At 38.6% G+C, this 13,256-nt stretch overlaps 1 protein-coding gene across 1 annotated transcript in view; it reads right to left on the reverse strand.

The window, feature by feature from the left end:
- RAP1GAP (RAP1 GTPase activating protein) overlaps positions 1-13,256 on the reverse strand; it is a 258,903-nt gene that overhangs the window by 8,107 nt on the left and 237,540 nt on the right. Inside the window, exons 20-24 of the mRNA XM_053690229.1 lie at positions 10,026-10,135; positions 7,408-7,521; positions 7,123-7,243; positions 6,640-6,751; positions 5,928-6,028 (exon numbers count right to left, since the gene is read on the reverse strand). Of these exons, the coding sequence (XP_053546204.1) occupies positions 5,928-6,028; positions 6,640-6,751; positions 7,123-7,243; positions 7,408-7,521; positions 10,026-10,135 (558 nt within the window). The remainder of the gene's footprint in view (positions 1-5,927; positions 6,029-6,639; positions 6,752-7,122; positions 7,244-7,407; positions 7,522-10,025; positions 10,136-13,256) is intronic.

A 13,256-nucleotide genomic window follows, 5' to 3' on the forward strand; every position in this document is an offset into this window, starting at 1 on the left:
CTTAAGATCCGGTCCATCATTCTTTGAAATGTTGCTGGAGCACCATGTAGGCCAAAAGGTAATACATTGTATTGGAAGAGCCCACCTGGAGTAGAGAAGGCAGTCTTTTCTTTTGCCCGTCCAGTAAGCGGCACTTGCCAATAACCCTTGGTCAAATCCAATGTGGTAATATACCTGGCTCTCCCGAGTCTCTCCAGAAGTTCATCAACCCTCGGCATGGGGTATGCATCAAACTTGTATATTGCATTCAGCTTCTGGTAATCATTGCAAAACCTTTGCCATCAGGCTTTGGTACAAGCACGATTGGGCTACTCCAGTCACTTTGGGATTCTTCAATTACCCCAAGGTCCAGCATTTTCTTTGCTTCCCTCCAGGCTTCAGGTATTCTATATGGCTTTAGATTTATCCTTTTTCCAGGTTCAGTGACAATGTCATAATTTATTATTGTAGTTCTCCCTGGGACAGCAGAGAAAACATATTTATGTAATCTGATGAAGTCTTTTACCTCACTCTTCTGGTGAATAGTCAGGGTTTCTGAGATATTGACTACAGGGTTCATTTTTTTCCATTGTAGGGAGGTCTGCTGTTTTTACAGCCACAAGTGTTTTTCTTTCTTTCCATGGTTTAAGTAAATTCACATGGTAAATCTGTACCTCATTTCACCTCACAGGCTGTCTTACTTTGTAATTTACTTCCCCCACTCTGTCAATGACTTCATATGGTCCATACCATGTTGCCAAAAAAATTGTTCTCTATGGTAGGAACCAGGACTAGCACTCTATATCCTGAGTTAAACACACAAACACTGGCATTTCTGTTATAGCTGTTTTGCTGGTACTGTTGGGCATTTTCCATGTGTTCTCTAACTATGGGTATAATGGCTGTCATTCATTCCTGCATCTGAGTTATATGTTCTATCACACTTCTGTGAGGGGTTGACTCCTGTTCCCAAGTCTCCTTAGTTACGTCTAGCAACCCTCTGGGGTGTCTTCCATATAAGAGTTCAAAGGGCAAAAACCCAGTAGAAGCTTGAGGGACCTCTATTATAGAAAACATTAAATAAGGCAAAAGCAAGTCCCAGTTTTTCCCATCTTTATCAATTACTTTTTTGAGCATAGCCTTTAGTGTTTTAATTAAACGTTCTACCAGACCATCCGTTTGCAGGTGATCTACTGATGTTTTCAGATGGTTTATATGAAGGAGATTACGCAACTCCTTTGTAATTTTCTACATAAATGGAGTGCCTTGGTCTGTTAATATTTCTTTGGGAATCCCAACCCGGCTGAACATTAACATTAACTCCTTAGCAATTGCTTTTGCTGAAGTAGTACGCATTGGTATTGCCTCAGGGTAACGGGTAGCATAGTCTACTACTACCAATATGTACTGGTGTCCCCTTGCAAACTTTACAAGAGGACCTACAAAATCCATACCAATGCGTTCAAATGGGACCTCAATGATGGGTAAGGGCACCAAGGGGCTACGGTTTGCTGTAAGAGGGGCAGTTAATTGGCATTCAGGACAAGAAGAACAATAATTTGTGAAAGATGCCATTACACCTGGCCAAAAAACTCCTAAGAATTCTCTCTCTTGTTCTTTCAATCCCCAAGTGTCCCCCAAGTATGTGGCTATGTGCCAGGTTTAATACAGTGTGTTGATATGCCTGGGGTACTAATAGCTGTTTGTCAGACTCCTTTTTTCCAACTCTGTATAATAAATAATTTTCCACTTCAAAATATGGATAGGTGAGGGCTTTATCAGGATTAACGGGGGTACTATTTCTTATGTAGATATGGTTTCTAGCCACAGCTAAAGTTAGATCCTCCCATTGTGTAGCCCTAAAGTTTTTTGGGCTATCCTCTAGGTCAGTTATTTCTACATCAGGTTCAGATATATTAGATTGACCTGTATTATTCTGTTCAGTGTTACCTCCAACTAGGGTTTCCATAGGGGTTGACTTTTTCCCTCTATCAGCAGTTATTTTGTCTAAGTCATCCCCCAATAAATCAGAAAAGGGACAATCACAAACAGTGCCCTCTACTGAATCCGGTGAACTTTTTGCAGCAGCATCCCATAGATTAAAAAAATTGGGAAAATCTCTGCCTTTTATCATTTTATGGACTAATGTATCTACTAAACCAACTCTATGATTTATAGGGCCATTTTGTGTCTCAATAAGTACTTCAGCAGTTGGATACTTATATATGTCCCCATGGACACCGGCAATATCTGAGCTTTGGTCATTATCAATAGGAATATTTCTCAACAGACCCTTGTCTATGAGCATAACCATGCTACCAGAGTCCAGCAAAGCTTTAATTTAATTTCCTTCTACCCTTACAGTGCACCAAGGGTGGCCATTTAGGCAATCATTTTTGGTAACTGCATATACTGAAATAGAGAACAATGAATAATTGTCCCTCATGTTGCCAACATTACATTCCATAGCAACATCCTAGAAAATTTGCAAAATGTCCATACTCTTTACATTGAAAACATTTAATATTAGCATTAGACAAAATCTTTGAGGCTATTGTGGACTCTTCCTGCCTCACAAAACTCTTGCACCTTGCTGTAATGTCCCTAGGGTTGTAGAAACCCATTTGCTCCTCCCGAGACCCCCTTTTACCCGGAACAGTCTTACCCAATTTACAGGGACTCTGGATCTTTGGGGTTTTAGGTCTTTCTTGGTTGGGTATTTGTAGAAACTCTTCTGCAGCCAAATAGTGTTCCACCAGGGCAACTAGACCATCAGCAGTTTTAGGTTCACTCTGGCTGACCCACCGCCGTAGGGAAACAGGCAATCCTCGCATGAACCGGTCCATCATGAGTTGTTCCATAATGTGATTAGCTGAGTTGACCTCTGGCTGTATCCATTTCCGGGCGAGATGTATCAAGTCAAACATCTGTGACCGCACAGCTTTTTCTTGATTATAAGTCCAGGTGTGAAATCGCTGGTCCCTCACTGCTGTCCTTACTCCCAGGCTGGCCAAGATTTCTGCTTTTAGCTTTTTGTAGTCACTGGCCTGCTCAGTGTCCAAATCATAATATGCCTTCTGAGGTTCTCCACTCAGAAATAGTGCAAGGAGGCTTGCCCATTCAGACGCAGGCCCCCCTTCTCTTTCGTTTGTCCTTTCAAAAGCCATCAGGTAAGCCTCCACATCATCTGTAGCCACCATCTTTTGCAAATAGAATCTCACTCTCAGAGCCTTAGAACTATGTGGTATTTCTGCAGCGCAACTGCCTAGTCTCTCACATAGGCCATGGATCTCCTGCTGCATGGCACATGTGATATTCTGCTGTTCCTCTCTTTGTGTTAATACCAGTTGTTGTAGTACTGAAATATTTTCTTGCTGGGTGGATGTAGCTTGCTGCTGTGTGGCAGTGGCCTGTTGCTGTGTGGCAGTGGCCTGATGCTGTGCAGCCGTAGCCTGTAGTAAAGCCTGTACAACTGCCTCCATTTCTAAGCGTGGTATTGTTTCCTTAACAGACTATCAGTGTGTTGCCCGCATTCTCCACCATATGTGACCTTGGATCTTGCAATCACACAGTCTTCAAAGCTGGAAACACCACACAAGGTTGTAGCTTTATAAAATTTTAGTCTGTTTATTAACAGGTCTGGCAAAAACAGGCAAAATAAACATAAACAAAACAAAAGAGGCTTGTTCCACTAAGCACTTACTAACAAGTACAACTATCTGCATTAAGTTGGCTTTTCCCAAAAACAAAAATGCACAGACCTTTCAAACTTTGTTTTTCCTTTAGAGATAATTTCTCTCAGTCTCTCAGGAGAGTGTTGCAGTTTCCCTTACTGCTGGCATTTTGACTGAATCCCTGACTGTGGATTTTTATTAGCACCTGCTGTCAACTACCACATGCAGGTGAATAGCTAGCTGCGTGAGACGGAATTCCTGGACTGGACTTTCTCACATGATGTACTGCCTGCAAACTGCAGGGTGGAGCACTGGTCCGCCCTACTCTCCAAATGCTCCACCCCAGGGACCCAGAAATAAATCACATATTTTCTTTATGTGTTAAACAAACACAACTATTCTCCCTGGGGTTGTCAGACCATACCCTGCACTGCAGCACTTTTGGGGGAATATAGACACCTTCCAATACTATGCCTTGGGTTCTGTCACAATTTATATATATATATATATATATATATATATATATATATATATATATATATATATACATATCCTCCTCTACTTATAGATACATTCCTCTAGTTTGTTGATCAATCAGCTTGTTTATAGCACTGTTATGTTGTAATTTACAGTTTTAAAATATATACCAAGGGCTCTATTATTACTTAAATAAACCTCCTATGTCTTTTACAGGTGGTATTTAGGGTTCATGAGAGGCCTTACTAGGTTCAGGAGGTAGAAAAATGAGAGCTCTTTTTCCCCCATGCATTATTGCTGCACAGGTATTACTTAGACAACCTGCAGATTGATTCTTATTGGGCAGGTTATATTTAGATTTTTCATAGACCTAGATTTATATTGTAATTTTATGTATTTTCTTATAACCACATGTAAGTGTAGATGTTGTTAGTGAATGGGGGGGGGGGGCACATATAAATATGGTAACCTGTATTTTCTTTCTTTTTTTTTTTAAAGGAATATGAAACCCACATTTTTTTCTTTAATGATTCAGAGAGAGAGAGAATACAATTTTAAACAAATTTCCAATTTATTTATCTTATCAAATTTGCTTTTCTTGGAACCTTTTTCTGAAAAGCATACCTAGGTAGGCTTAGGAGCTGGGAGCTAGCTGTTGAATGGTGGCTGCATGTATATGCCTCTTGTCATTAGCTTACTGATGTGGTCAGCTAGCTCCCACTAGTGCATTGCTGCTCCTTTATAAAATTATACCAAAAGAATGAAGCTAAATTGATAATAGAAGTAAATAGGAAAGTTGTTTATACATGTATGTTCTATCTGAATCATGAAAGAAACATTTTGGGTTTGTATCTCATTTTCATTGTACAACTGATTAAGCTTTGTAACAGAAATGTATGTGTCATAATATGCTTACATGTACCTGTCACATTTTAATATTGTCTCTCAATAAAAAAATAAAAAAAACAACAACAACTTTATTTATATCCTAACAGCAAAAACAATCAGCTGATCTGAAATGACAACAATCAGCTGATTTGTAACCAATCATTTCTTATGTGGGGATAAGCCAACAGACTAGGCGCTAGTTGCAATCCCAATGCATTATCCGATTGGTTGTCACGGGCCATCAGATCCTGCATTAATGCCTCTCTCCTATGTATGATCGGATTGGTCCGTTCGAGATGAGCGCTAACGCCTTGTAACACACATACATGTTACACCATATATACGATGGGTACTGTAATTACCCCATCTTCACTTTCTATTTTTGCCTCCACATGGGGGGTATAAGGGGGGCGAAGGTTCACTTGGGGTGGATGCCAGAGGATCGGCGGGGCACCCCCCTAACCCCCCAGGCAGAGGCAAAAACAAATAGTGAAGATGGGTGAATTACAGTGCACATCTGGTTGGTCTGTGTCTCCGTGAGGTCATTGGGTGCATAACAAATCGGATAATGCATTGGGTTTGCCGCTAGCGCCTCGTGCCAACAGGGTGCAAATAGGGACATCATTAGACTTAGGAACAGTACCAGACAAGTAAGTAAGACAAGTAAGAACTTTTTTTGAGTTCCCTCTTGTGTTTAGCTTTGTACTAACTAATGTAACTCAAGATGGCTGCCTACATACTTAATCAGTGACAATAAAGAAAACAAAACTTTATTTAAAACAAAACTAATCATCCTTTTCTGAATTAATGTTGTTTTTGATTAAAGTTTCCCTTTAACAAAGGAACACACTATTTCCTGCACTAAACTCTGCAATGATCTTCAGACACAGCGACAGAGGGAGCACTCACTTGGTTGGTTTTGTGATGCTCTGTTTCTTCCAACTGTATTTTGATTTCTGGGAATGAAGGGTCTCCAGACTCTTGGACATCTGGTTGGGAACGAGAGAGACCTGAGGACAGGAAATGAGGATAAAAATAATCACAAAGAACAGTCATGAGTTCTAACCACCGCAGGGGAGATCTGAGCTGTGAATCCTTTAGTGACTGAGACAAAGTATGAGAGGAAGAAGTTATGCTCCTTTCACAAAATTCATTCAACATCCTTAATGAAGAGTGAGACATTATTCTCTGGATTACATGACTCATGAAGAGACTATCTGGCCAACTCCATTAGCCCGATAAAGCTGATTCAGAATCTGACAAAGATATACGAAGATAATTATTTATATGTGGTTACTGCCTTTCAACTCTATCACTTTAGAATAAGCTATGCAAACAATCATTCTATGCTTCAAGGCACTTTACATCCAAGGTCTGATTAATAGTGTAGTAAAGCAAATTTGTAATAGGCTTTCATTACTTTATTTAATTTGTGCAGCTCTTAATCATGCAGGATTCAGCACTCTGTCCCTCTACATGCACACAGTGACTGTTGATATAGCTCTCCCCAACTGGTCACAACAAAGGAGCTTAGTTTCTCAAGAGGCTTTTCAAAGGGTATGTCCCCTGACCTGCAAAAAAATGCAAATGTATTGAGTTATATATTACGGTATCAGTGTACCTGGGCAACTTCCTCCACTGGTAGTGCTGACACTACTTGTGCTGTCTTCCAACCAAGTGCTGTATATGAAGGAGTCTCTTTTGTGGGGTGTACCTGATGATGACACAGTATCCTGAAACAGAAACACATTTATGAGCCTATTATGTGCCAGTCCGTAAAAGATAATATTGTGTACACTGCAGAATTGAAAGATGTGATTCACTGGAATAGGTTGTTTATGTGGAAAGTCACACAGAAATCTGTTACAAATAAGTATTGATTGTGAAGTGGCCAATCAGAGTAAGGAAGATAATTTGGCACATGTTTTATGCACAATGATACAGTCATTCTGAAGAATAAAATATCACTAAGGCACATAGGGTTTCTTGCTATGAATGTTCAATAGATACTCCAAAGTTGTCCACACCAAATGTTGTCACAGTTATAAGACTATAAGACTAGTGTTCCAACACAGTATCTACAATATAATCTCTTAGAAAGTACCATTCCTGTGTCTTCCTCATCCAACATCTCATTTTCTTCTACCACGCTAGCGAAACTGCTGGCGCTAGAGGAGGAGCGTGAGAAGTCCCTCTGTTGCTCTGATTTATTTCCAGATTCTATTCTGTAAAGAGAAAATAAAATACCATAATCCTATCTTCATTGGAATTTTTGAAAACGTTTACTGCCATTAAAATATAGTCATAATACCTTTCAATAGTCTTTTTATTGTAAGTTATGCGCATTGTGTGTCTAACCACATGCGACAAGACAAACCATGTAACTTACCTGTTTTTTGTAGTGGGCATCTCAGGTGAGCTGTGATTGGAGGAGTTCTCAGATTTTGGCTCCTGATAAGCATTACCATTGTCTGGTGTTTTCTGGGGGCCAGTTGGACTTTCTCTGTCAAACAAACACAAGCTTTGGGTAATTTATGTCAACTCATGGACATCTCCACTAATGCATTATTGATTCAGAAATATTACACAAAAAACAAATGCCCCAAAACCACTATAACGGTTAATGTAACAGCAGCCTATTCCAATGTGACAGGTACAAAAAACACTAGCTGTAATCACCTGCATACATAGTGGTATAGCATGGGCTGTAAAAAAAATTAAATCTCAGTTATTTAAAATGTTGTTACCAGTAATGCTTTTTTTCTTGAGATCCATCAAGAAGGGATCACTATATCATACTATCTATGCAATTCAAGGGAAAGCTAAGTGGGGCCTTTTATATAGGATGTATTGTATGTATATATGGATATCGCTTTATTACATATTGTGTTTCAACATTCAAATGAAGCTAAAAAAGCGCAAAAGGTTAAAGGGACAGTCTAGTCCAAAACAAACTTTCATTATTCAGATAGGGCATGTAATTGTAAACAATTTTCCAATTTACTTCTATCACCAATTTTGCTTTGTTCTCTTGGTATTCTTAGTTGAAAGCTAAACCTAGGAGGTTTATATGCTAATTTCTAAGCCCTTGAAGGCTGCCTCTTAGCTCAGGGCATTTTGACAGTTTTTCACCACTAGAGGGTGTTAGTTCATGTGTTTCATATAGATAACATTGAGCTCCTAAGAGCCCACACTGATTGGCTAAAATGCAAGTCTGTCAAAAGAACTGAAATAAGGGGCAGTTTGCAGAGGCTTAGATACAAGATAATCACAGAGGTAAAAAGTGTATTTATAAAACTGTGTTGGGTATGCAAAACTAGGGAATGGGTAATAAAGGGATTAAAACAATAAATATTCTGGTGTAGACTGTCCCTTTAAGTTTAAATAACACACCCAATAAACATGCATCATACGTGTACTATGGTGATTTACCAGAACCTGAATATTTGTATAAAAAAATATAATCTTTTAATATTGATATTAATAATAATCCAAAGGGTCACACTAGTAAAATATATATATATATATATATATATATATATATATATATATATATATATATATATATGTGTGTATGCATAGTGAGATTTAAAAAGGGGAAGCCTATTTTTTATAAGAGGTTTCCAGGAACTTTCATTCCTTGTTGCTAAATAAACCGAGAGCTGTGCACACCATAACCACAATGCTGACTCAAATGTGCAAAATCCTCTGTTAAACAGACATTGTCCGTGGCATTGCTTCAATAAAGCCAAATCGTCATTAATATTTACTGTATTATTCTGCATGTGCACATTCTCATAAGGTCTTTTAAATGATAGTTCCTATTGGACAATGAATATAATGGTCTGGAGATATTAATCTTGTGTGAGTGGTGCATCACAGAACAGTGAGACATCAAATATTATTTTATAATTTTATAAACTGAACCTTTTCAACATCTAGGGAATACATTTACATTTTTGTGTATTTAATATACCATTAACCAACCCTTTAAACTTCTTAAGGGCAGCAGCACTCTTGCAGTGTAACGGGTAAGATGTCTAACTTATCATTTTGATTTATGATTTAGAACTGTTTATATGTGCTAAAGCATATCTCTTAGGTCAAAATTAAAATTAGTCCTTGGTAAATAGGAAAATGTGTTCTATAGTAAATTAGCGCCATGCTCAACAGGTGCTGGGTAATGAGGTGCAGTATTACACGCTTCATCTGTTTTACATTATTAAAGGGCATTATTTGATCATTGTTGGAATCCTTTAACGTTTAAATGAACATCCCATAACAAAATTGATTCTTGGGTTAAAAATAAGAACACCAGTTTTTAAATTAGTGAAGAGAAAGGACTGTAGACAGTCAGGAGTAATGCATAGGGAATAGGTGTATTATTTTTACAGGATTTATTGTGTTTTCAAAGAAGAAAGATTCATTTGGTAAAACAAGAGGTAATTTCCAACAGCAGCTCCAGAGGTTTGGTAAATAGTGTGAAGCTATCCGTTTATTGTAGCCTTACATTAATCATGTGATTCACAAAAAAGTGAGTTTAGAGCAAATCAACAAAGGAATAGTCTTGCAAAGGCTTATGGTAAACTTATGAGGAATGTGATGATATCCCAGAAAAAAATACGACAAGGGTAAGTGGTATTCAAAGCAAAACTCAAAGTATTGAGATGAAAGTGATCAATTCTTTGGTATCCATTTGATATCTAACTCCAAATTCCAGATGTACATGTGTTGATGAGAGGGTAGCTAGATGAAAAAGGACTTGGATGTGACAAATTTGTTTTTTAGCAAATGATTCTATTACAGAGTAGATATCCAACCTAAGAGTTTTTGGGGGTGATAAATGGTCACACTTCTTTTTTATATTTTTTGTGTCTATTTTCTGTTTCCAGCATAGCAAGAGTGTCATAGATAGACATTAATTAAACTCTGATGTATTCCTCCAATAAGAATGACCTATAGCAATGTGCCCAAAGTGTACTTAAAACAGGTTTAGTAATCTCTCACCTTTTCTCCTGGACTTCTTGGATGTTCTCTATGCCAATCGCACTACTCCGCCGGGAACCAAAAGGACCAGATTTCTTTCTTGTTGGACTTTTGCCTGGAACAATCAGTGACTGGAAAATATTAAAGTTTTTCAATGTGACGTTCAAGTTACCAGATTGCAAGAACCCAAAACTCTTACTTAATGCCCTCCCCATTACAATGCGTGAGCCCCCCAGCCTCCCCTATTATAACTGACATCTGAGCCTCAGCATTCACTATAACAATGTGTGAGCCCCCAAGTCTCCCCTAATATAACCAACATCCTTAACTTCCCTACTATGACTTGTGAGCTCCAGCTTTTCCCATAATAATGTGTGAGCCCACAAGCCTCCCCTATTATAACTGACATCTGAGCCTCAGCATTCACAATAGCAATGTGTGAGCCCACAAGCCTCCCCTATTATAACTGACATCTGAGCCTCAGCATTCACAATAGCAATGTGTGAGCCCACAAGCCTCCCCTATTATAACTGACATCTGAGCCTCAGCATTCACAATAGCAATGTGTGAGCCCACAAGCCCCCCCTATTATAACTGACATCTGAGCCTCAGCATTCCATAACAATGTGTGAGCCCACAAGCCTCCCAGAATATAACATCTGAGCCTTAACCTTCCCTACTATGACTTGTTAGCCCCAGCTTTCCCCATAATAATGTGTGAGCCCCGAAGCCTCCCCTAATATAACTAACGTCCTTAACTTCCCTACTATGACTTGTTAGCCCCAGCTTTCCCCATAATAATGTGTGAGTCCCCCAGCCTCCCCTAATATAACTAATGTCCTTAACCTCCGCTACTATGACTTGTGAGCCCCAGCTTTCCCCATAATAATATGTAAGGTCCCCAAGCTTCCCCCACTATAATTTATGAGCTTCTGTTTCCCCCACTATACCACGATAACATGTGAATCCTCAACCCTCACCCAATATATTCTGTCAGCCTGCACCTTCCTCACTGTAACATGAGTGCCCTCTGCCTTTCCCCACTATAAAGTGTGAGACCCCAATCTTCCTGCCCCCAGACCCCTCATGATTAAACATGTCTATTTCAGTGACCTCTAATCTCTAACCTTGGAAAATATTTCAGCAATAAATAACTGATTTTATCAATAACACATTTTTGCCCCAGGTGAAGAGCTTCAATATAACTGTTTTTATACTCATAATTTCAGAAAGTAAGGTTAATATTCATATAATGTCTGGCAAGGTTAGTAAAATAAAAATAAATATATTCTTTGTGCTCCAAGAACTCTCACGTTCATGCACAGCTATCAAGAGCAATGATGTGACATTATCTAGAACACATGGTGTAAAATGCCTTCCTATTTTTAAGGGCTACAACTTGCATTGTATTTAACACCTATATGCTGCAGTCTCATTGCTAGCTGAATGGCTAAAGCAGGAAAGCCCTGTTATAGACAGATGAAGACTCATATGAATTATGATCTACGTGCAACCTATAGGACCAAATCAGGCTGAGTTTGTTAATCATTTTCAGCTGGTTGATAGCCATTAAAATGGCAGACAAAAAAGATAACACAGTACTGTAGCAGAATGTTGTTTTCAACTTTCATTGGAGTAAACCAGGGAGAAAAAAATGGCAATTTTGTGCTCAGTTTATATTAATCTTAATGTAAATCTCAATGCGTTTTGGATTGTCATATGATTTCATAAATGGACTTAGCTTATTTGTAGCTCATTCGCCTTTGCACAAAGGGTCAGAAAACTCTTTACAACTAGTATTACCAAATGTTTCCCCTTAATATGTTTCCAACTACTTGTTATACCAGATGCAGATCGTTAATTCTATTAGAAATGACTCTTTAAATCACCTTCTGATGGACATCTCTATACTAAACCACTATCATTCAAGTCTTTATGTTGGCAAGAATTCTCATGATTGAATAACAATTGTGGTCTTTTTGTTTTATTGAATTTGAGAACATTTTCTACAGTAAATTTACCATATTGAATACTTTATATGTATTAACAAGTGCCTAATGTGATATCTGTGTTACTTGTGCTTTCTTGTGATTGTGTTTAAGCTTTATTTACATCTCTCATGTGAGATATGAGCTACATGTGATCTCTATTAAGTCTGTGCTGCTCATGCAATGTTAGTCACAAGCAAGGTTCTCTTATATTTGTGTAGGCTGTGGTAATTCTAGGAGGGTTGTGCACCCTGAATTATTAAACCCAAGCATTAAAGGTTCCTACAATTAAGAGAGGCGCATCAATGGTGCAGAGCAAGGAGACGGAGGATTCTGAATATAAAACTCATGTATGAATACGTAAAAGATAAGTAGGGTTGGCAGATGTCCAATATTTTAACTGGCTATCCAGCAAAATGTCTCAAAACAATGGACATGTAAAGGTCTAGTTTCTAAGGTCCACCAAACAACGGCTATGTTTTTAAAGGATGTGTATGATTCAGTCCTTTACAAATATAATATGGCGCCTTGAAAAGATGGAACTGCTCGTGCTGTCTCTTTTTTTCTGCAAGCTTCCATATATGTAATAGTGTGAGGCTTCAATGGTGCATGTGCTGTAAAATAAAACTCATTACTTTGTGAATGTTACTGGCACTTAAAGGGACCTAAAATGAATGCTCTTTGTTTATGACGAGCAGCCAGGGGGTAAAATCACTGCACATTTGTGAAACAAAAATACAATTGCAGAGCTTTGGAAAGGATTAGAGTGAGGTAGAGGATAGAGTCTAAGTTGGGGCTTTGCTGAAGTGGGCACAGAGAGACCCCGCCTACTTCCCTGCCCCTGTCAACCGCTGGTTGTCCATTATTTTTTTGCAGAACTATAAAGATGAGATTATCCACTAGTACCATCAACACCCTTGATAATTCATTTTGTGGTCATATTTGTGTACCATGAATTGTTAGGATCTAGAACCATTTCAGTCTATAGCTCAGTGAAGTCAGTCAAGGCCTTAGCAAGGATTGTACTGGGGAAAACATGTCAAAAACCCACTGTAACTGTTACCCTAATAAAGTGTATCCTGACCAGCAGGACACAATTGTATGACAGACACACTAAAAACACTGGGCTGTTACAATGTTTTCACACATAATGTACAACACCAGCAGGATCTGGCATCTCCTGCCCTAGTTCAGCTGTCATAAATATAGGGTACAAAAATCAACATTAGATTCAATAGTGACATATGGGACGTGAGGTGGTTGG

This window comes from Bombina bombina, chromosome 8, assembly GCF_027579735.1.
Source record: "Bombina bombina isolate aBomBom1 chromosome 8, aBomBom1.pri, whole genome shotgun sequence".
Taxonomy (NCBI): domain Eukaryota; kingdom Metazoa; phylum Chordata; class Amphibia; order Anura; family Bombinatoridae; genus Bombina; species Bombina bombina.